Below are 24416 nucleotides of genomic sequence, written 5' to 3'. Positions count from 1 at the left end.
TATCAAGGGTTTGTTCCCTACAAACCTAAAAGTATCTTAAGCTTCACATTTCCAAAATGTATCCACATAAACTTTATATAATGTTCAAAGTCTTCGCTATATACCTTTTATAATTTTAATCCTCAGTCAAGCTTTTTGCAATGTTTTCTATACATGCCTCCTGCCCTCCCATACTGCAAATTCAATATGCTTCAGGCTTTAACAGCTACAACAGGCACTTGTCAAATCTATTTCCTTTCACAGTGCCCTTTTTAATATTGCTAGATTTCTCTTAATGTAGCCACGGAAACATATGTATAAAGAATACATATGTTCTGTGGAAGCAAATGATACTATTATTATTATTATTATTATTATTATTATTATTATTATTATTATTATTTCTATACAGTTTAAATATAAAATTACAAAAATGCACAGCATAGCAATGAACAAAAACAACACCGTCCATCCAGTTTAAAAGGCCATAGATTATTTAATTAGCCAAAGGCCTGGGAGAATAGGAATGTTTTTTGCCTGGTACCTAAAGATATGTAACGAAGGTGCCAGGGGAGCCTCCCTGTGGACAGCAATCCACAAATGGGAAGCCACTGTAGAAAAGGCCCAATTGCTTTCATGAGCATAAATCATTGCATGAATGAGCTAAGCCAACAGGTGCAAGGTCAGTCAAATCCACTGCTATGGTAACAGCCCAGTGCTGTCTCTATAAGTGAGAGGTTTTCCACATTCTTGAGTCCACGGCTCCCTTGACCAACTACGTTCTTTGTGGGGCCCAAGAGCTAGTTATGTCACCCCTTGCCTGAAGAGCTGGCAGCTTCTCACTCTGCTTCAAACACCTTCCCTTGTGGAGTGTTTCCTCAGCATCCTCTCCTCTCCCCGGAAGTCCTCCAGGCAGCTGCTGCTGCCGTCCCTGGTCTCTGAGCTGCCCCCTCTCCTGCCCCAAAGAGAGGTGCCTCCCAGAAGCACCATTCACCTGTGGAGCTTATAGCCAGGGCTACTGCGATAAACAGCTGTGCAAGCCTTGGGGAGGCAGAGACACGAGAGGGCATCAGAGGAGGGAAGGAAGGAAAGAGGGACAGAGGCCAGCAACCCGTCCATCATTCAAGGCACCCCAGTTGTGCCATGGAACACTGGTTGAAAACCACCGCTATAAGTGATTAAGGCAAGTCAGTTTGGTGTGTCAGGGTCAATCTTGAGAAGTAAGTCTGACTGTGTTACGGAGCAACAGAGATACTTGGTACTTAAATATATCTGTATCTGTATCTGAAAAGCCTACAAACTGTCCACAGATATCAATGTCTGCAACAGTATTACTGAAGCCTTATCTTCTGCAGCAGTAAACTAGTTTAGACCTTTTAAGCTGCTTCTGTGTGGAGACTGGAACTGGGGGCAACTTCTGCTGCATGGGTATCTCACATGTGATTCCCAACATTCAGGATTTCAAGCATCAGTCTTTCCCAGCCCTACCTACAGATTTCAGGGAATTAATCTAGGACCTCCCTGCATGCAATTCATTTGTTCTATCGTTGACTTATTTTTACAAAATATAGTCCGGCCCCCCACAAGGTCTGAGGGACAGTGGACCGGCCCCCTGCTGAAAAAGTTTGCTGACCCCTGCCCTAAACTCTGGTAGCTGAGGCACTCTTAGCTCTGAATTTATAGTGACTACTACTATGCTGTAAAATCCACTAGAAGTTTTTGTTTGTTTTTTGTGTACAAGAGTCAGAACCAGGTTGTTGGAAATCATACCCCTTGAATTCCTGTGTAAATCACTATTGTGGGAGCGCTTCCTTCACGGGTAAGGTAACCCTGTGGCTTTTGTTACTTTGAGCGTAATTAAACCATCCAATTTTACCCATCAGATGAAGACTGAAATCAAGACAGATCAAGGAACCCTCATTTATTTCTCGGAGCATGCTAGAAATGATCTTGCAGTACAGAATTTGAAAATTACTGCTCTAGATACTAGATGCAAGTACAGAATGGGAAACTGTTTCAGAGAGAAACGAACAGAATATTCTAGAAAGCATCCAGTTCTTCTCTCTCTCCCCTCCTCTTTTCAACATGAAGGCTATATTCAAGCAAAGTGAGAGCTTTTTAATGTTTGCTTAAGAAAAAAGAAATAGGGAAAAAGTGAACACTCTTACAAGACCTCACGAATCACGTTTTAGCCCAAGAGCAAATTTTCATAGCTGTGTTATAAATCCTTGAAAATAAAAGGAGTTATAATGGAAAGGATGACAGTCCCTTAACACAGCAGCATGAATGGCTATAATTAAAGTACAGCTGTTGGCTATGCCTCACTCTGCAAAATGGGGGAGAAAATGCCATTTCTACTATCACCTCAAATAAAAGGAAGAAGGGAGACTTGAAATGTGATTCCAGAAACTCTATGTGATGTGTTAAAGGGGATTGCTACAACTATTTGACATTCTAAGCTTTAAATACCAAGGCATTTAGTTAACACAGCCAAGTCAGTATTTTCATAATGCTACTTAATCAGCAATAAAGGAATGCTCCTGTGAGCCATCATCTTGGGTTAGCAGAAAAGTGGCATATGAAGTTATTATTAACTAACTGCCTACAGGGAGCCGCTTCTCTCTTTAATCAGTGATCTCACTTCCTACTTACCTGCACATTCTGACAGTCCTAGAACTATTACACCCAGTACAGTTGGCAGAAATATTACATTTATGCAAGGGCTGATATCTTATTCCCACCTGGATCTTAAAACAGGAAGGATTGCTACAGCGAGACATTTGCTCCTTTGCCAAATCAGAGAGGCAGCCAAGAATGCATGTTATTAATCTGGCCAAGGGTATTGCTCTATAACCCTATTCTTGGCAGACCCACAAAGAATAAGCTACAGATTCTCCACACTGGGCTACAATATTGCTATGTGCATTTTGCTTTTATACAATTGGGAAATAAATATTATTATATGGTTTGTATATGTGCACACACACATACACATTCTGCCTTTCTCTCAATGTGGAACCCAAGGCGGTTTATAAAACGAATAAATAACAGATAAAACTAAAAAACCCCACACCAATCAGTTATAGATATACCGAAGCAAAGCAACCTAAAATCATTTTTTAAAACCCAACATACATGCATACATTAGCACAAGCGCAGCCAATAATATAACAGGTTTATGGATTTGCCTCATTTGTCAAAATACTGCATATTGTATTCATTTACTGGGGTCAGTAAACAGTTATACCATCATGTTCATTTTCAAGTTGCAAGAAGTATTAATTTTATTTAAAAATATTAAGCACTTCATGATTAGGGAAGGGTAACATGCTGAATAAAAATAGAGATATGAATTTGAAGCCAATTAGAATAAACCCTCTGGCTACCAACTACCAGCACAAACATAAAGGGTGGTATCTGACCAAGTAACACCCATACTTGCTTTCAGTCGTCTACGCAAAGTATGACTATAGATGGCTATCACCCAAACCTGACTTAGTCTCTCGTGAAACTCCAGGGAGGAGAAATCTTTCACAAGCCACCCAAATGATTATGATATGCTACTGATGGCTGAGCACAGCACATGAAAGGAAGGTTTGGTTGACCTTAAGTACAATCTAATTTTATCTACTCTTCCCATCCACAAATGAGCCACAGAAATCTTAAGGACCCCTTCACAAAATCACCAAGTGGCACTGGAGATGCTTTCCTGTAGCGCTGTTCCTCACTACTGGGAAGGGGGCAGGTGAGAAAGAGAAGATTCCTGCCATGTCAGCACATGTCTATTGGGACAGCCTGTCCTGAAGCACCTGTACTGAAGCAGCTGCAGTGACTACCAGCTTACTACTAACATGGCGAGATTCAAGGCACATCTCCTTCTCCCATACTGACCTTACTACAAGTGAGACCCTATTAGTTCTTCCATATGAACATGGCATCTTTATCCAGAGAAAGGACCTTCTTTGCCATTGCACCATGTTTGTGAAAGTTCCTCTCTTCTGAGATTCAGTTGGTGTCATCACTGGTGAGCTTTCGCCACCAGCTGAGAATGTATTTGCTTACTCAGGCATTCAGTAATTATGCGGATTTGTTGCATGCCGTTCTGGTTTGTTCATTTCCTCCTCTATTTTTTGTTTATATTGCTGTGTTGCTGACACGCTATTTCTTTGCCTTGTTTTATTGCACTCTACCCCCAGGCTCTTGTGAGCTGGGGAGGTTAGAAATGCTTTTAAATAATATAAATAATTCTGTCCCCACTACCTTACTGTTGCTCCCTATCTTCCAGCATTTGCTACTTGAGGTCTCACTTTGCCTAACATTAGGGCTGGTCCTGTTGACAGCAATCAGCTGGGAAGGAGCTTTCCAATCAGGTAATGAAGAAGCATGCAGTTGGGATCAGAACTTCACAGCTATCATTAATTCATACACCATTTAAGGCTTTTTCAAATTAAGAATTTCATGTTATTTGAACGTCAAAAATACATCTCTGTTGGACTATGCAGGCCATTCAAGACCGAAGGACCTTTCCCAAGGCAGCATGTGCAATGCTTTTGTACAGTTCCAGAGTGTGTCTTCTGCGTCTGGATAGTCTGCACTTTTTAAAAACCAAGTTAAACCAATTTACAAAGACCCTCCTAATAAATCACCTACCCTTTGTCAAACACTTTATCTTTGTGCAAAGACAGCCTGGAAAAAAAAAATAATCAGTTGTCCTTGGATTTACAAGCTAGTGACAGCAGAAGTCAAACTATCCAGACAGTAACAAAGTACTTAAGGTAAACATGCAGGTCAGTTTCTTCCCACTGTTCATAATGCATATTTTCTAGCGCTCCTCCCCCACAAATCCTCAGATTCCTACAGTGACCAATCAATAACTGCCTCATTAGGGCTTGTGGCAGGACGGCAAGGGAAGATGTCTTCTGACCTCCCCAAGGCAGCTTTCCCCCCTTCAAATTGAAGAGCTGCCTCCAATGTGAATTAGTGGACAGAAATATGTTTATTGCGGAAAGGACAGTTTGGAGGTTGTAAACTGTATCAATAAATCAAGGCAAAACTGATTAGTGATGAGACACTATCCTTCCAATTTTTACTAGTCACCATGCCATTCTCCTGTTTTATGTCGTTTTTATCTAAGCAGGAACTTAGGGGCTACGTGAAATATTGCAAAAGCTCTACAAACAGGTATGTGTAATATATAAAAAGTGTGTGTGTGTGTGTGTGTGTGTGTCAGATCTACAACAGAAATGATGAATATACAATTACGAATAAGTTCAGAAGCAAATGAGAATGCCAACAGCTTACAACATTTCAATAAGCCAGGGATAGCCAATGTGTTGCCCTCCAGTAGTTGCTGGAATCAAATTCCCAACAGTCCCGGTCAGCATAGCCAATGGCTAGGGATGCTAGGAGCGGCATTCCAGCAACATCTGGAGGGCAGCACATTTATTAGCCCAGCAAGGCACTGTGTTGCTTCCCACCCTTGCCTCTGTAAGCAAGCAATTGTCAAACCGCTTCTATTATTTTCAGGCTGCACCAGGATCCATGGAATCCCACGAGCCAAGCAGCTTGCCCAGCTTGCAGAAGGCAGGAGAGCAATTTGACCTGCTTCCTGCACAAGACAGTGGAGGCAATAGTTATTGCTACTGCTTAAAAGAGACAGAAGAGCTGCTTCACCAGTCCAGTCGGCTAGCATGCCAGTGAAGCAGAGCGCTCTGCCCCACTTCACCATTCTAATCAGCTTCCATATTGATCACAAAGGAAGTGAAGCCACTTCTTCCATGGCCAGTATGCAAGCCTATAGGATAGCAAAGCAGAGCGCTATGTCCCTGCTTTGCAACCCCAATGAAATACAAGGCTGCTGTACTCGTTCATACATATCGTTCATATACTGACTTGCCATACAAGTGAGATTCAAATCCATTAAAAAGCAATACGATGCTGTCTATCTGTGAACAGTGACTGTTAAGGGTAAGCAATATGGTTTTCTCCAGTTATTGCTGGACCAAAGTTCCTATCATCCCTGACCACACTATGTGGGGCAGAATGGCTACCCAGACGCAAGTCATCAAGAAGTGATCAACCTGTGTTCATCAGCCCTTGACATCTCTTGCATTCTTCCATTTAAATTCTCAAAACCCACCAAGGTGAATGCAATACATTCATTCCATATGGTGCCCAGATACTTGAAACACTATTGTTGTGTAGTCCACGTCAGGCATCAAACAGGAGACTTATTACACTGGTAGACTGTTTTCAGTTTTGTAGCTTACATCTTTTAGAGTTTGAGTTAGCCTCTATGTTTCTTTGGATCAATATGGTAAGTTTGTACCAAAATGGATCCAACATCTTCATCACGCTAATTCATAATTTAAAGAATCCATGCCTTCTGCTTACATACCTCAGACCTCTGATTAATTTAAGTTATAATGAATTTATCATTGTTGTTCTTTGCCACCCAAAACTTTTATGCTGCAAAGTGGGATAAAATTATTTAAAATGAATCAATTATAAATTGCACGTATTACACTGTAGGTGTATGAAAGTCAATGTGTGAGAAATCCGATAAAAGAAGTTTGAAGCAGGAAAAAGCCCTCAGAAAATACGAATGAAAAAACTCTTACCTCAGTCTGAACAGAACATCTTGCAAGAAGCTAAAGACTCTTGCAAGTTCAGCTCCTCGGCAACCAGGCAGCAGCATACTAAAGCCATCATTCAGCAGCTTTTCTTCGGAAAGGTGCAAGTGGCAGCTGGTCTCAAAAACTTCTTGGACGCCATCAACGTAAGTGGAAAGCAGCACCCAGAGGTTTTGTTTCTGCAAGGGGTCATTTCTGGCAACTAAGAATTCCTTTGCCTTTTTGTGGAAGTCATTCGAGACTTCCTCAGCTAGCACACTGATATCCATGTTCCTTTCAACATACGTTAACATGAAGGCGAAGTAGCCCTTCCAGATCAAAGCTCTCAGAGAAAGGCTTGTAGAAACTGGACTAAGGAAATGCAGAAGTTCCATCACACGACTGGCAACATCCTCTGTCTCTGCTATAGCTGCCAGCACGAGGAAAAGATGGAAAAAGTTCTGCAGGCCCACCTCCGTCAGTTCTCGCATTCTTTTCTGGTGGAATTTGGAATAAATTCTGCAAAAAAAAAGCACAAAAACACTTTCCTTAAAACCTTTTTTTGTATTTATCCTTTGCTTCAATAAGCTCCATTAACCTGCCTTCCAAAGAACTGCCGTAATGGTAAGTGACCTTGCTGAATTTCTTTCTGCTCAAGGTGAGTTGTGGGACTATCCTCAACTACCAGTTTGTCTGGAACCAGAGTACTTCAGATGAAAAAACTGGGAAGTGGACTGTGCTAACATGAACTGCAAACACCTCAAGAAGAATGGATTCAACAATATTTTCTGTCAGCTGTTCTAGCCATCTCTCATCTAGTACCACAGAGACTACTGGTATTCAGAGGACAAATACAGTGGTACCTTGGGTTACAAACACCTCGGGTTACAAACACTTTGGGTTACAGACTCTGCTAACCCGGAAATAGTACCTCGGGTTAAGAACTTTACCTCAGGATGAGAACAGAAATTGCACACCAGCGGCGCAGCGGCAGCAGGAGGCCCCATTTGTTAAAGTGGTACCTCAGGTTAAGAATGGTTTCAGGTTAACAACGAACCTCCGGAACAAATTAAGTACATAACCAGAGGTACCACTGTAGCTCAAAGACCATAATAGGGCAGCTAGGTCTCAATACGACAGTGCAGAAAAGCTTCCCACTGTAAATAATGATGGTACATGTTGTAATACACCACCACTAAATATGCAGCTGAATTAGTTCTAAATGGGTCTACTCTATATTATTTAGGACACTCTTATGCACCACGTGTTGCGGGGCTATCTTCATCCCAAATCGGAACATCCATTGGTAAGAAATGACAGGAGTTGCTGTCAAAAACACCTGAAGGCTCATTTAGATTTGACAGTATAGGAGGTTTTTGTCCATGCATACTGAAAGAGTGAGAAGAACTCTACTGCAGGGGTGGGGCACAGGAGCCAGCTAGTGAGTGACGGCTCTTGCTGTGATGGCTATGCTCCTCCTCCACTCAGGTGGAGTGCCTCTGAAGATCAGTTACTGGGAATCAAAAGGGAGGAGAGTGTTATTGCACTCAGGTCCTGCTTGTGGGCTTCCCATAGGCATCTGGTTGGCCACTGTGAGAGGAGGAGGATGGACTAGATGGGCCATTGGCCTTATCCAGCAGGGCTCATCTTATGTCATTTCCCCACCCATCATCCTTTTATCCAAAAAATGTCCAGATGTAATTAAAAAATGCCAATAAATTTATAAGTTTTAATTGGTTTTAGTCTAATTTATTTTGGTTTTAAATTTCTGTATATTTTAGATTATTGTTGTCTTTTTTAAACGGTAACTTCATTGTTTTTGTAAACAGCTTTAAGGTCCCCCCATAATAAACATTTTAAAAATAATTTTTATGAAATGAAAATAAAACGAATACCGGAATATTTCAGAATTCATGAATACTGAAACTACAGACATACACCTTAGATAAAACAAATTTAGTCAATCACTGAAATTATCAATATGTAGAAAACTGCAAAAGCCACTGTACCTTCCTTTGATCTGCTTCCAGGGATGAGTACCATTGGTCTTCACTGCCTTCTTCATTACTTGTACCAAAATGTGAAGAAAAAATTGGTAACTATTGCTGGTGGTATACATGTCAGGAGTATGTATGTCGCCACAACATCTCTTCACCGACTCATACATAGACATGGGTGTTTTACTAATATTTGCAAGACCTTTGAGACCAAACCAAGGAATAGTAAAGTGACTGTTCTGAAAGAAAGAAAGAAAATACAGTATATTGAAGCTACAGCTGAGCTATGCCCTTCCTTAGCACAAGGCTTTATTGCCATCACAAGACTGCTCCATTCCAGGCTCTTATATCACCATGTGGAAATGGCAGCTGAAACTAAAAGGTCCAGTGACTGCAGAGGAGGACACACTATAGAATGAAAAGGGGCTAACGGAAGGCTGCTTCCCAGCCTGCAAGAACACTTAAAAGGGAAAGAATTGCTTGGTTGTATCTATTTGGTTAGAAGATCACAACTGATGGGATCCCATTTCCCCCTTCCTACCTGGAGGAATTCTGCAAACAACTGTGGAAGCAGAGGCAAAGGGGAAGAACAATCTAGCCTCACGTCAGAGAATGATTCCCAGTTAGGAGGGTGTTGCTCTCTTTCCCCTTCCGTATTTTCCGCCCTCCCTTTAAAAAACATGTAGATATTGGAAAACTACTCAGACCATTTTGGAAGAAGTGGGATGGAAACTGTAAATGAATGAAACTGTAGAGGGGTTTTTTTGGCAGGGGGAATGAGGCCATAAGCATTTCCACTGCTAAGCAGACTTGACTAGATAACAACTTTCTCAAGGTGACAGGTGCCCACTTACAGCTTTCTTGGACATTATTTACTAACCAGATTCTTGCTATAATGTTCCCAGAGTATGGTGATGGCTGAGAGGTTCATATCCCAGATACGACTTAATGTCAAACAGCACTGAAGATGCGTCCGTAACTGTTCCTCTAATATTCCAGTCTAGGAAACAAAGACATTCAAATGCAATTTTGTTTTATTTAGCAAGCTTCTTCTTCTTTTAATAGTAAAAACAACCTTGGTCACAATCAAATATGAAGCCCTCGGATTCTGAGAATATCCCCCTCCCCTCCCCAAATGTTATTTCTAGTTTAGAAGCAAGCCAATCCATTAATATGAGCAGCGATCTAGAAAATAAAATCTGACAAGTACCAGCATTGTCATCTACTGAAACTCTACCTACATTTTTATGCATTAGAATCATATAGCTATAAAGCCAGGGGCTATGAAAGATAATTTGGAGCATAATTCCCAGATAAGGAGGCCACCTCTAGGTAAATTCCAAACAGAAGTTTATATACTGAATTGTGTCAAGACCACTTTCTAATGGCTAAGACCCACTGGACACAATAGAAAAACACTTGTTCTAAGAACATTCTGGCCTCTGAATAGCAGACTGATCCTGGCCCATTCAGCTTGCAAAGATTCTGTCGAGATAATATTGGTAATTAGCACTTTGTGACATGTGGCATTTATGCATATGCCCATGTGGGCCAGGAATGTAACATCTTAAAGCCTAGAGAATTAAATCTAATTTTCTATAAACTATATTGGAATTGGCCGATCTGCATTCATTTCTGAGGTCAAGACTGCATGATGCTACCGCAGAATTATCCTTGTTTCACCCCTCAACTGTGTTCAGATTACAGCCACTTTGTTCCAAGACAAACAAGCGAGAACAAGCGAGATCAGTGTAGTCCCACCCATTATCCACTTGGATATTTCTCCCTGGATTCCATTCCTTGATGTGACATTATAATGAAGCGGAACCATGGGAGCCAGCTTTTATATAGCCCTATGGTGTGAACGAACTCAAGATACCTAGGCCTAATTGATTGAAAAATACAAATCATGCATTCTAAATCATTAAGCAACAACGTTATCTTTTTAGAAAATATCCTTGCCCAAAGACTGTACAGTCGTACCTCTGCTTACGTATCCCTCTGGATAAGTAAACTTTGGGTTGCGAATGCGGCAAACCCGGAAGTATATACTTCTGGGTTTCGTCACGCGCGCATGCGCAGAAGCGCTCAATCATGCCGTGTGCATGCGCAGAAGGGTGCCTCCAGTTACAAAGTTTTCAGGATGAGGCCGGGCCTCAGGAACAGATCCTGTTCGTAACTGGAGGTACCACTGTAATAATTTCAGTTACTCAGAATATGACTATGACCTACAGTGGCTTTTTGAGATGGGTCAGCACCCTACTGAGCCCCACACATTTTCCTTTTGGAAGGGAATGGTGGATAGGTTTTGCTCACATCTACATCTGACTGGTCAGCAGTCTGCAAGGAATCCACACACTAAAGTCACAATATCTAGTGACAAGGAAAAGGTAGATGAGGAAACTCTCTTCTCTGATGCTCAGCTTGCTTTGCTGCATGCTATATGACATTTCTTTATTACATTTGTATCCTACCTTTCCTCCGAGGTGCTCATGGTTGTGTATATTCCCCCATTTTATTCTCACAACAAGCCTATGAGGTCGGTTAGGCTGGGAGTCTGTGATTGGCCCAAGGTCATCCAATGGGCTTTGTGGCTAAGCAGGATTTGAACCCTGAGCTCCCAGGTACTAGGTCCAACACTCTAACCACTATTCCATGCTGGCTCTTACATGATTTGCAATTAGTCCCCTCAAAAGTCTACCTCAATCAAAGTTTAATTTCATGGAGCATATATTCAGATTTCTGTAGCAGATCTGCATCATCCAAGACTGGGCTGAAGTATTCCCTAAACATTTATTGTACCTGCATCTAAGTTAGCTGCTTGGCTAAAAAATGTGATAGAAAGGACTTGCAGCCTGGAAGGAATGTCAGCCAGATCTACCCAAAATGCGACTTATGTGCTTCAAAATCATTTGTGGAAGCAAATGTGATTTAAATATTTTGTGTGCTATCCATCTACACCACCATTTGGTAACTGTATGCCTTTTCCAAACCATACCTGCAACACCCACAAAAAGCAGATTGCAGGGAGCTATAATTAGCTATGGCTTCCTGACAGCTCCTGAATCAGGGAAAGGTGTGCACTTTATGGGATAGTAGGTATATGGTAAGATTTTAAAATATTAATTTTGGACTTCCTTTTAGTTTTCAGTTTTCACAGGACATATTGGTATACATTATTAATTATTCCAAGATAAAACAAGAACAAATAGTTTTGGATAACCTGGAGCTCTTCTTTATAATCCATCACATGATAAATCATCTGATTGCATAGCTAAGCCAGAGGTGGAAAACAGCTTTCTCAAAAACAGTCTTGTAAAGGATCTAATTTCTACAAAACACTTCCCATAACTCCAGCAACCAGTTACGCCCTACATTGTTCTTATAACAAACACTCTGTTTAGGCTTAAAAACAAATTATAATAGTGGCGTGTTTTTTAAAAAACAACAACCCAACAACTGTTGCAAATGCAGTAATAAACTGGCTAAATTGTCTAAAACCTATTCATTCATATACACACAGATAATTACAGCAGCTTACAGAGTAATATTAAAGCTGTAGTCCTATAAACATTTAAAATGTAGTGAGTCCAATTGAAGTCAATGGGGTTTACTTTTGTGTAGACATGCACTGTAAAAAATCTAGATGATATACAAAAATTATGATAATGCAGTATCATAACATGCTAACATTTTGGCTCTGTCAAGACAATATAGTAAACCATGGAAATGAGCCCACTAAGCCTTTGGGCTCACATATTCCCTCCTCCGGAAGAGCAGCTACAGAGAGCAGTTGCAAGCTTTCACTATGTTTTTTTAAATTAAATGTGGCCACTTGAAGCCATCAGACTACAGTGGTACCTTGGGTTACAGACACTTCAGGTTACAGACACATCAGGTTACAGACTCCACTAACCCAGAAATATTACCTCGGGTTAAGAACTTTGCTTCATGATGAGAACAGAAATTGTGCTCCGGTGGCGCAGCAGCAGGCCCCATTAGCTAAAGTGGTACCTCAGGTTAAGAACAGTTTCAGGTTAAGAACAGACCTCCAGAACGAATTAAGTTCTTAACCCGAGGTACCACTGCACATCTAATTTTAAACATGTCTTATTTGAAACAAGTCAGCTTTAAACCACAAATTATGAATTAGTTGTGTTTTAAACAAACCATAGGTGAGATTAATCACAGTTTAGTGATTGGATGGAACCCTAAACTGTGGTTGATTGAAAGTTTCTGATCTTTTCACTGCTGCGCCAGAAGTAAAGGGGAAGAAAGAGGGAGAGAACATGGAAGTTCAAGGCTCAGTCCCATCACAAAACACCATCGTAGTGTTAAATGTAGCTCTTGACTAGACAAAGCCAAAAGAAAAGCCATTACTTGGCCTCCTATCCTCTGCTACATATCTTTATAGGACACCCAGTAAATTTTATGTGACACCTCATAAATGCAATAAATATACAAACAAATTAAAGGAATTCTTGTAATAGCTGATGTTACATAAATTACAATTTGTGCCACGCAACCTAAAAACACATTTTACAGAGAACGTGTTAACATGTACAGCATATTTAAAAGCACTCTAAAAAGGAGGTCAGTTTTGACCTCTGGGCCACAAAGTACTGCATTAACAGCTCTGTAGAAAGAAAAATGATAAGGTATGAAGTGAGTGCTCAGAAGCTACAACCTTATCAGTAAGAGTTTGATTCAAGCCTGTAAGACAAATTGCTCAGCAAGGCAAGTCACCTTCCTGCTGTGATGAGGATATAGCTGAATTTTCAATGCAATAGACTATCTCTCCCATCACGTCTCTCAACCTGATACCCTCAGATTCAGCATAGAGCTTACATTTTCTAAGCATCCTGTTCTTATTCGGAATACATCTTGTCAAAGGGACCAAGTAATACGTCCAGGATAATTATCTCTCCCCAGCCCCCCCACCCTATCTGACAATTTATCTTCAAAACACAAGCACTCAGGAGTATGACCACTAACAAGAAGGAAACTACACAGCAGCCTAGCTCACACAGATCATCAAGGTTGTTCGTACTCCTGAGTTAAAGAAGCCAGATTTCTGAAAGCAACGTGGTGAATAAAATCATTTTCACATTCTGTCCCCAAATCAGCCCAATCAAACTTGCCTGTGATTCTTAACATACTTACTTGACTATTGATGGACTGCTTCAATAGATCTTCCACAAAGGACCAGTTAGAGTCTATTGGTTTCTAGATGAAAAACCATATTGAATGATAAATATCTGGTTTTGGCAAGCAAATACTAAGTGAGCTATGCATGGCAAGCTAAGTGATATTTACCTTCTTTTAATTATTGCTACAAATGGGCGTGTAGAACACTCATTTTTCTCCACTAAGTTTGATTAATAGGCAAAACATTTATTGTCTTCATAGAGAACAAATGTATTTTACGGTAGTATGGATAGGCCAGAAAAAGTACTCATTACACATAGCAAAATTACCTGTTTTTCTTAGAAGTACACTGCAGTTTTTTACTCTTAATTTTTAAAATCCAGAATACATGCCTACTGCACTAACCTCTGAAGTATCAAGAGCAGGGCCAGATTTAGGTTTGATGAGGCCCTAAGCTACTAAAGGTAATGGGGTACTTTATATGTCCAGCTGTTCTTTGTCAACAACAAATTGTCGCTGTTTTTTATGTTGAATATATGCTATATGGTAATTTATGGACCTAATAGGTACCTAAAGCCATTTGCACATAACAAATAGGAGCCTACGCAACACAAAACACTGTTGCTGTACGTAGGTTTTATTTTATTTGTTTTTTATCTTATATTTTGGAAATGTACATCCAGCTTTTCCCCCCCTTTAAATTTTTTAGGGGCCCCCAAGAGAGTGGGGCCCTAAGCTATAGCCTGTTTAGCTTATACGTAAATCTGGCACTGAGAAGAGCAGCTGCAACTTGTTAATGTGCATCATAGCTATCAAATCTATCTTTCTACAACACCACAAACAACATACAAAATTTGGTTCCATTGGTTAGTTCTAGCCATCCTTAAGCACAAGTAATTTCATGGGAGTAGGTAACATTGTTACAAGACTTCCCCTGTTTAATGTATATAGTGATACCTCAGTTTAAGAACAGTCCAGTTTAAGAAATATTCGGTTAACGAACTCCGCAAAACCGGAAGTAGTGTCCCGGTTTGTGAATTTTACCTCAGTCTAAGAATGGAATCTGAACGGTTGAAGGGCACAGGTGACAGGAGGCCTCGTTAGGGAAAGTGCACCTCTGTTTAAGAATCGTTTCGGTTTAAGAACGGACTTCCGGAACGGATTAAGTTCGTAAACCAAGGTACCACTATAATAAGCTGTAATGGTCTACGAAGAGTGAAGAAAAGCTTTCCGGCACCCGAATCAAGGACAATGAAGCAGTTCACAAGTTCTTTATTAAACAATTCTGAGCCAATAGACCAAAGACATATTGAAAATTATTGTCAACAGTTTGCCATATCCTACTTTCAGCTTGCTCATTTTGATAAAAGAAGCCTTGCCTTTTGAAACACAAAAAAGGTATGCAAGCAATTCCAGAACACCCCATTCTCACTCTCACACTACATACAGCATTGCAGTCTAAGAAAAAGATTTATACTATTATTTGTGCAAAACAGCACATGTATGGTCTGGAGCCAGGGGCTTGGAAGATCATTTTGTATTCTTCTGTCATGTTTAGTAAAAGAATCATAACTTGGACTACAACTTTTAAGTATACGGGGAGTATTTCTTTTTAACAATGTCAGGAGAAAACTAGTTTCTTCTTCTGGCTCACCTGTTGAGCTGCTAAGCTGCTCAGCTGGAAACCACTCTTTGCATATCTTACAAAGTAGTCATTTTAGACAATTCAAAGGCAAGAATGTTTAGCTTGAAGTCATTCTGACTCTATTTCAATAGCCCAGAGCAGCGTTAAAATTGACCCCTGCAATGTTCAAAAGTGGTAATATTACTATTCTATTTGGTTTTAAACATTTATGAACGTAGCCTTTAAGGATACGATAATGTGGACTATTTTGGAGCTGAGGAAAGATACATATGATCTATATGTTCTCTTCTTTAAGTTTTAAAAAAGGCTTCATACTTTCTTATTGACAGAGAAACTTTCCTATTTAAATTCCATCTCTTCCAACTCGTCACTAGTACCATATTGCATATCTTCTCCCAGAGCTACAGGAATCTAATTCATAAAACCTTACACTCCACCTTCCTAAAAAAATAAAAGAAAACCCACCTTGAACCAACCAGCTGTTTTCTATGAAAGTTTCTCAGGTTTCAAAATGTGCCCACCTGACCTCCCAAAAGGTTGGTTTTCTGTCAAGGTCTAGGGTTAGGAGACAGAAGTTGGAGAGCTGGGAACTTTTTTCAGAATAATCAGTAAACAGCCCAAATTTCATTGGCAGCAGCTCAGTGATTTATTTTTTTAAGCTGAAAGGTAGCACAGTCTCCTCAGTTCAATGAGATATGTTTATCACATGCCAGGCATACTCTCATGTTAGAATAGGTGTAGGAGATAAGTTACAGCTTCAAGAGAAGGCATGGAGGTAAAGAAACAAACATTTTTAATTCAATCCTGTGTAGATTGGAAATACTGTGGGACTATTTTATCAGTTCCATATTAGACTTAGTATGTGTAAGGATCCTAACTAACTAATGTCATGAGAGACTGGGTAAAAAAACCAAACTTGTAGGTAGGTGGGGATTAGGAGAGAGGAATCCTGATTCTTCTTCTTCTTTTTTTTTTACCCTATCACAAAAGAGAGTATCTTTTTAAGGTATAAACTCACTATGCAAACATTCTCAGCATGTGTGCCAAAAATCTATGTATGGTACAAGGCCTAAGTAAACATTTAAAAATCTATGAGAGGATTTGGAAAGCAGTAAAAACAAACCTACCTTTTCATCTACATTCCCATTGCGGTCAACATGGTGAAGTAATGCCAAGTGAGTTATAAGCCACCAACAAAAAGTCAGGGAGTCCTTGATTGGAATTGGTTTGAAGGCAGACACTGCTTCTGTATCCCTCTTTTTTTCAAATACATCCTTTAGAATGTTATTCAAACAGCTCCAAAAAGACTGCAATGAAAAATAAGCTACTCAGCTTTTTTAAAAAAAGTTCAATTTTATAATGTAGTGCACACACATATCAGTCACCCTGTCCATCTCTTGCAATAATTTTCCTGTTACTGCTTTCCTTTACCAGCTTGTAGACAACCGTGGGTAGACTCTGAAGTTGATATGCATCACCTGCTGCGCTTCTCAAAGTGATCCTTTTAAATCAGGCATGGGGAACCACTGCCCCAGGATCCTGATTAGACCTGGCACAAGTACCAATTTGCCCTGTAAGGCAGTTTGGCCCAAACCATGCCCACCTGCCCCACATTCTGCCTGTCAAGGAACACAGACCCCTTTACAGATTATCAGAGAATGGAACCAAGTGTAAAAGAATGCTTACAGTAAAGAAATTAGTTTGGGACATTTGTTTATCCGTCTACGAATATCTGAGTATTTCAAATGCAATTGTTTTCATAGAATATTACCCATGCTAGTCATGCAACGAGTCTTACCTCTGTAAGGGATCTTTTATTTCTGTGATTGAGCAGATGAATAAGCAAAATCCACAATTCTTTTACACATGTGCAAGGGTAGTGGTGACTAGTTAGAGCTTCAGAGGGCCTTACCTGCGATGAACAAACAACTTCCTCAGAGCAAATAGTGGAATTTAACATATGAACACTTTTAGAAATATTCACTGCAGGAAATAGCTAAGATGTTGTCATTAAAACACCGTATTTTTCCATGTATAACACGCTCCCATGTATTTTTGGGGACTCAAATTTAAGAAAATTGGAGATGGCCCAGAGCTGTTGAGCTTTTTTGGGGAAGGACTGCCCATAGTTGCAGAGCTTTTTTTTGGGGGGGGGGGGGGGGATGCAGAAAATCACTAACCCAACTGACAAACGCTGACAATCACTCACGTTGCTGAAGCCAATAAGCGTCTGCCCACTCAACAACAGCAGCCGGCAATCGCACGCCCAATTGCCACAGCGGCAGCCAATCTAAATCTGCCCTTGCCGCGGCAACCAATCACCCACCCAATTACCGCAGCAGCAGCCGCCAATCCAAAGCAGCCCTTGCCGCAGCCACCAATCACCCACCAAATCACCGCTGACAAGCTCCCGGGTGCAACCAATCACTTTTCCCCCCTATGAACTATCCGTGTATAAGAAGACCCCCGTTTTTTAACATTATTTTAGAGTTAAAAAAAACTCGTCTTATACATGGAAAAGTACGGTAACTCTAAATGTGAAAGGATTAAATAAGCCAGAAAGTGGAACATACTTTGAATATCGAGGGTTGTTGTTAAAGAGGAAGTTAATATTTTTAAAAGGGTCTGTGATAAAAGTTGTGCTTTCCCCTGCCACCTAGTAGGGTTTTTAAAAATATATATATAGATAAAATACTTATCTATTTCTTCCTAAAAACTCCCTTACAGATGAGAATTGGCAGATGGGTTCATATCTCAATTCACCAACAGCAGTGGGATGCATTTATGCCTCTAACTGGACACAAGCCATACCCCACAAATAGCTGTTACTTTTTGTGAAAGGATTCATGAAGAGCTTTTTCACCTTACTAATACACCAAGGCTGCAAATCAAAACATACATGCTAGGAAGGAAACTCTACAGAGCATAGTGCACCTTCAGAGCAAAGTGTGCTAATTTTAGATTTAAGAAGCGCTATACAAATTACCAAAAGCTCTCACATTTCCAGTGCAAACTCTGTGCTGAACAAACAGCACTGCTCTAATGAAACACATGATAGAACAAAATCACTACTTCTGTTCTGAAACAATGTACTATTTCATGAGTTGTTAGTCTGCCATCTTTAATCAAGTGGGTTTTACCTTGATCCACCAGCAGGTGGTATTGTAGCCACATACAGCAACTAGATACCACTCCCATTTATTTTCAGAATTATTTTTTTAAAAAAAGTTTCACATTATTTTGCATTATATTTAGCTATATATTGCTTGCTGTTACATGCCATGCTAGACTGGCCTTTACACAATTGCAAGGGTGTCTTTTCTATTGGTTAACGTTTTCATCACCCAAGTTATTAATAAGCTTTTTGCTGTCTGGAACTTGTGAAGGTAGAAGATTGGCAAAGGAAACTCAGTGCATATTAAAAGTCTTCCAAACAAAGCTTTCTTCGGATACAGTACTTAGAAATATGTTCTCATAGAAGGATAAGATTGCTAAAATACAAAGTAAAATAACGACTAAATAACAACAAACTGTATTAACAAACGAGTGATCTTAATGGTAACATTATTTCCACTTTCTCAATTGTTATTTGGGGATGGAATGCTTAGAAATATATAAAAATAATGATAACACTAATACTTAAGAATTTAAACTGCATTGGCATACAAATATGGCAGGGAATCAAATCTGATGAAGGGCAGTAGAAAAGTGTTTTAAAATACTATACTTAAAAATACATATGTTTACATACAATCTGAATTAGAAGCCACGGAAAGCTAAATTCTGTGATTTCAAACAGCTTCTTCAGTTCTGCTGTTTTTACAACTTTGTATAATTTACAGCAGTTTTTGCTACTTATAGTCTTTAATACAGTGCATATTTCAACTCAGGGCAAAAATACAACTCAAAATTATTTCCTCATTCAGCTGGCAAGTAGAGGTGAATAAACAGTTCCTAACCAAGAGTCTTTAAATGATATCGTCTTTTCATACAAGCTAAAATATAAGGATTTGATGAAAAGCTAAATTCAAATAGGAAACTCCCTTTACTGTCTAGTTTTAAAGAGCCAGCTATGCAACACTCGTACAACAGTACAAAATAAGATGATCATTATACCTTTGTATACCTGTTAGCTGCCAAACTTATCAGATCATAGAAGAGGTTTCCACAATGTTCTTCAAACAAACTGATATTGGTTAAATTTTCACCTGTTAAATTTGAGAACCTGTGAGCATACACGGTTTGCCCTAGAAAATAAAAAGGAAATGAAGGAAGTTTATGCTTTGATATAGACTTTATAAATACAGACACAGACATGCATACATACTTTCACTTTATTTGAGCAAAGAAAAGCAATTCATCATTTTGTATGTTATTTTAAAGAAAACGTTAATGGGGGGGGGGATTACCCCAAATTTGTCCTTAGTTTTCTGACATTGTGTTTTGCAGCAGGTAAAGGAAATTTTACAGCGTATGTTTAATTCAGCCAAAATCATAATGATGTGGTTTCTCCATGCTGCCCTGACAACATACAGTGGTACCTCATGTTACGGACAGGATCCGTACCGGAGGCCAGTTCGTAACGTGAAATGTCTGCAACTAGAAGAGCTGCGTCTGCGCAGGCGCACAGTGCGATTTGGCGCTTATGCCCATGCGGAGAAACCTGGAAGTAACCCGTTCCAGTACTTCTGGGTTGCCGCAGGACGTAGCGCGAAAAGACACAACATGAAGCGGACGCGACACGAGGTATGACTGTATACAACTTTTACCCCATTTGAACAGGGGCGAGTGTTAATAAAGCAGTTTTATACATTGTTGCAATGACATGGAAGCAATTCAAGGAATAAAAGCAATGATATGTACTGCAGCACTTTGTTTGCAGTTTATTCACAAACAGAATTGAGAAATTCTACATAGTCGAGAGGCAATTTCTCCAGTTTGCGGTAGAAATACTTTCCTAGGTTAGAGCAGTTACAAACATAGGAAACTGCTTTATATTGAGCCATGTCATTGGTCAGTCTAGTTCAGCATTATCTACAACGAACATGTGAGGCTTTCCAGGATGTCTCTTCCAATTCCTTTTGGGCATGCCAAATATTGAACCAAAGGCTTTCTGCATGCAAATCAGATGCTCTACCACTAAGCCGTGGTCCTTCCACAAATTACAGACACTACAGAATGTATTTATCTTTTCCCACCCCACCTCACTGCACAATATTTTGGAGGGCAGCACCTTCCACAGGCAGGGAAATGCACTCTTTCAGCACTAAATGGGGAGAAAATTTAGAGGCTCCTATTATAAAATGACCTGCATTTTGTACTGGAAGGGTACCAGCACACTGGAATGGAAGCCTTTTGCTTGCTGAACATTGCTTTTGGATTTGCCTTACAACCTGCTGGTTTCTTCTCCACTTCAACTCACTCCCAACACAATGGGAGGATGTCCAAGGGACAATAAGCAAGGGCTTACGGAATATCCTGTCAATTTGCACAGGGGCCTGCTGGCTTGGCCGTGTGTGTACACATGGTTGCCAGCCTTTCAAATGAATTTAAGAACACTAAAGACTAACTTTTGCTTTCAAGTAATAGATTTCGTTTAGGGTTGTACTGAAAGACTAACACATGTGTGCAAATTAAGTGAGGGGTTCTTAGCCAAAAGATGTGATTAAGAATGCCATCATGCAGAAATAGATCAGAAATTCCACTGAAATCAATAGGACAAATAATATGCTTTAATTGGTTTAAAATAATTTGTGGATAGATATATTGTCATTTAAATTGATGTAAAAATGGAGTTTTGCTGCGAAGAGATAAATTGACTTTTTAAATGATTTTTTTAATTTAAAAAATGTGCTGATTTACTTTCCAGACTATTTTCCCAATAATTTGCATATGTGCTTTTTGAACCAAAGAGTTTAACATCTCCCATAGAACCCAACACACAAATAATGCAAAAGAACAATCTGAATTGCAAAGGCAAAACCTACTTGGCATCTTTTCACCAAGAAGATGAAGAATTTCCAACAACGACCAGTGGATGTCTAGATGAAGATGCATCAGATGCCATGATGGGGAAAATAACTGTAATTGAAAGAAAACATTGCACAAAAATATTCCCGATAACCCCAGGTTCACAGGCTCTTTCCTTCAGATGAGTGCATGATTAGCATGAAGGTCTGAAGAATATTTTTAAGAGACTTTGGTTGAACAAGCTTAAGAACATTCCTATGAATAGGAACCCTTCATTACCAGGACTATCAGGCTAACTATGCAAAGGTTTGAAAAGCAACCTGCATGTGTGTGTTTGTGGGTGTACCCCTGACCCTCCCATCCCTGGTTTTAAATGTCGCATGTTCAGGCAAAAGGCAAAATAACTTTTCATTTTCTGGAAGTAGGGTTGCAATTTTTATAATGGGGCATGAAGGGTAACTTTTTATCAAAATGTTAACACAAAGTTGCATCTAACTAAGTTCTACTTAGAGTGACTTAGAGTGGACTTTTAAAATATTCTACCAAAAACGTATGTGACTGAAAGCAATGATGGGCAGCTCAATCATTTCGCTACCATATTAGCATTATCACAAGAAATATAGCCACCATGCAAATATCACCGTGTGGCACTACTAAACAGTATTGGAATTATCTGTCCCACTAGGTGATTAGTGCTAATATAGTGCCATAAGCTATAACACTGCCCTGGTGGGATACACAAAATGTCCCTTTCTTGGCAATATGAAAAGAGAGAACTTTCAAGAATAACTAGCCAGCAAGTTTATAATGCCTCTTTTCCAACTCTAAATTATAATATGTGCCAACTAGAAATGTCTATATGCGCCAACAACAACAACAAAAAGTACAGTCAAAACCTTTGCTTGTGGCGGAACAGTCAATCCTCCGAGAACACAACTAGAGAGTTCATGCAGGTGTCCAACGTGCAATGTCAAAGAATGGAGTTCCTCAACAAGTAATGAAGGGAATTGTGCTTCCTGCTTTTCAAATGGATGAAGTAACTCATCTTCTGCTTCGTGTGGCACCAGATATCTGAATGAAGATGCTAATATGTAATACCATGCAGCACCAACTATGCAAACAAAAATTAAACAGGAACCGTGTCTGACAACCTACCTGAAGATGAACATTTTCACATACTGCAGGAACTGAATGCACTGCTGCCTGATGTTTTGGGCTTCCCAGTGAAGCTCTGCAGCCTGACCTGAAACCAAGGCAGAAATTAGGAATGTGTGCTTTCAGGTATGCTGAATTGACATAAGCCGTTTTCCCCAAACTGAAGGGGAACAGACTGCAAGTTGATTATAAAAAATACAAATGAACAAACAGGAATAAATAATTTCTATCACGACATGTGGGCACTCATCTAAATAAGTGCCCAATCTAAATAAAATTAAAGAGTTATAGACAACAACATTAACACATAAGGGGAAATAATCAGTGGCCACATGGCAACTGTTTGAAACCTTTCTGCAAAGAAGCTGTTTACATGCAGCAGCTTACTACACACATCATACCTTTAAAAAATACCCAAGAGATCTACTGTGACATGGAAAACACTACTAGGATGGTTATGTTACTACATACTGACAGCTCACTATTTAAAGTGGCACTGATGTATACACAATGTCAGAACTGTACCTTAATGAAAGAAATTCCATACAAAAGATGGAAACAGAAGAACCTCAGAAAGCTAAAATGGAATCAGAGGAAACAGGTTGTAGTTCATCTGATGCTTCAGCTTTGCTGGTGCTGATCCAAGAGCTTAAATGCATGAGCAAGGATTGATCCTCAGTTGTTTTTGCACTGATGGATGTGCATGGGAAACTGTAGACAAAAATCCTCCTGTGTATAGAGCAATAAATCTGTCTCATGCTTGCTCTTTATTTATTTAAAATATGTTTATCTTGCCCTTCATCATAAACAATCCCAGGACAGGGTACATACATGTGCACATGAATGCTTCAAAGGGTTTTGGGATTTGGCATGCACCTTTCAAAACATTTTTAAAGACCGTGTTTTATGGCTGCCAACTCAAAATGTGCAATGTATTAGCCAACTGACGGTGTCCTTTGCTTATCCATTATGCCAAAGGATGGCTACACTTTGTGTCCAACCATTTGGCATCACTTTACCCAAGTGATCCACTAGCCGTGGGTGAGGACAAGGACAAAGCCAATTGTGATCCCCCCCTGCCCCCGTTGGGTTATTATGGCTGTTGCAATAACAGAGTTTTTCTTTTAAAGGTTAGCCATTTTTAATAGGGCTCACTTATGAGAAATATCAAGTCAGTGCATTGAAATTGTGTCTAGTTCATAAGTTTTGAATACTGGAGAAAGGGAAAGGGGCAGCTTCCATTTAAAGCAAACAAACAAACATAATATTTATTTATTGTTAAAAATATACAGCAAGGCACAAACAACCTAGAAGCATTAAAAAAAACTTACCAAAGTCAGATAAACTTGGTGGAATGAGGTTTTCCAATTTGTATATTTGTTGCCTATCAACAAAGAAAGCACATACAAACAACAAAATTTTGAAATCTAAAATAGGGTTCTTTCATCAAAACCAACCAACAGCCTCTTCATTCTTGGGGGTAAATCGACTAACAGTTGAAACAAAAGGTACATAAAAAACTCAAAATAATCAAGCCAATTTGCATGCTCTGCCTGATCCCTTGATCACCTCCTACAGATAATGATGATTCCACATAAAAGAGTTCGTTAGTGCTTATTCCTGGTTTAACTAACAGAGAGTATGGGAATACCAGAACTATGTTAATGTATGGCAGGCTGAAACACAACAAGGGAAATAAACAAGAGATTTGAAGAAACTACAAGGGAAGTCTATATTTGTCTTAGCTCAAGATAGAGATGGGGGTGGTTTTTTTGTTTTTGCTTTTGCCTCAGGGCCTCATGGACAATTTCCAGAGGGCTGCTTGCAAGTGATGCAACAGTGGGCTTGCACGTTCCTATGACCCTTGTGAGTGAAGCCGTAGGGAGTCTTGTATTCCCAGCAGGGTCACCC

General features: G+C 39.7%; 1 protein-coding gene across 1 annotated transcript in view; it reads right to left on the bottom strand.

The window, feature by feature from the left end:
- MMS22L (MMS22 like, DNA repair protein) overlaps positions 1-24416 on the bottom strand; it is a 70603-nt gene that overhangs the window by 37260 nt on the left and 8927 nt on the right. The window contains exons 4-14 of the mRNA XM_083433420.1: positions 23837-23889; positions 22506-22593; positions 22247-22421; positions 21368-21461; positions 19497-19627; positions 17179-17292; positions 16508-16687; positions 13751-13813; positions 9468-9587; positions 8600-8826; positions 6600-7109 (exon numbers count right to left, since the gene is read on the bottom strand). Of these exons, the coding sequence (XP_083289546.1) occupies positions 6600-7109; positions 8600-8826; positions 9468-9587; positions 13751-13813; positions 16508-16687; positions 17179-17292; positions 19497-19627; positions 21368-21461; positions 22247-22421; positions 22506-22593; positions 23837-23889 (1755 nt within the window). The remainder of the gene's footprint in view (positions 1-6599; positions 7110-8599; positions 8827-9467; positions 9588-13750; positions 13814-16507; positions 16688-17178; positions 17293-19496; positions 19628-21367; positions 21462-22246; positions 22422-22505; positions 22594-23836; positions 23890-24416) is intronic.

Source organism: Podarcis tiliguerta, assembly GCF_965153285.1.
Source record: "Podarcis tiliguerta genome assembly, chromosome: 3".
In the NCBI taxonomy this organism is placed as follows: Eukaryota; Metazoa; Chordata; class Lepidosauria; order Squamata; family Lacertidae; genus Podarcis; species Podarcis tiliguerta.
The sequence above is the reverse complement of the archived record's forward strand: the minus strand, read 5'-3'. Positions and strand labels throughout refer to the sequence as shown.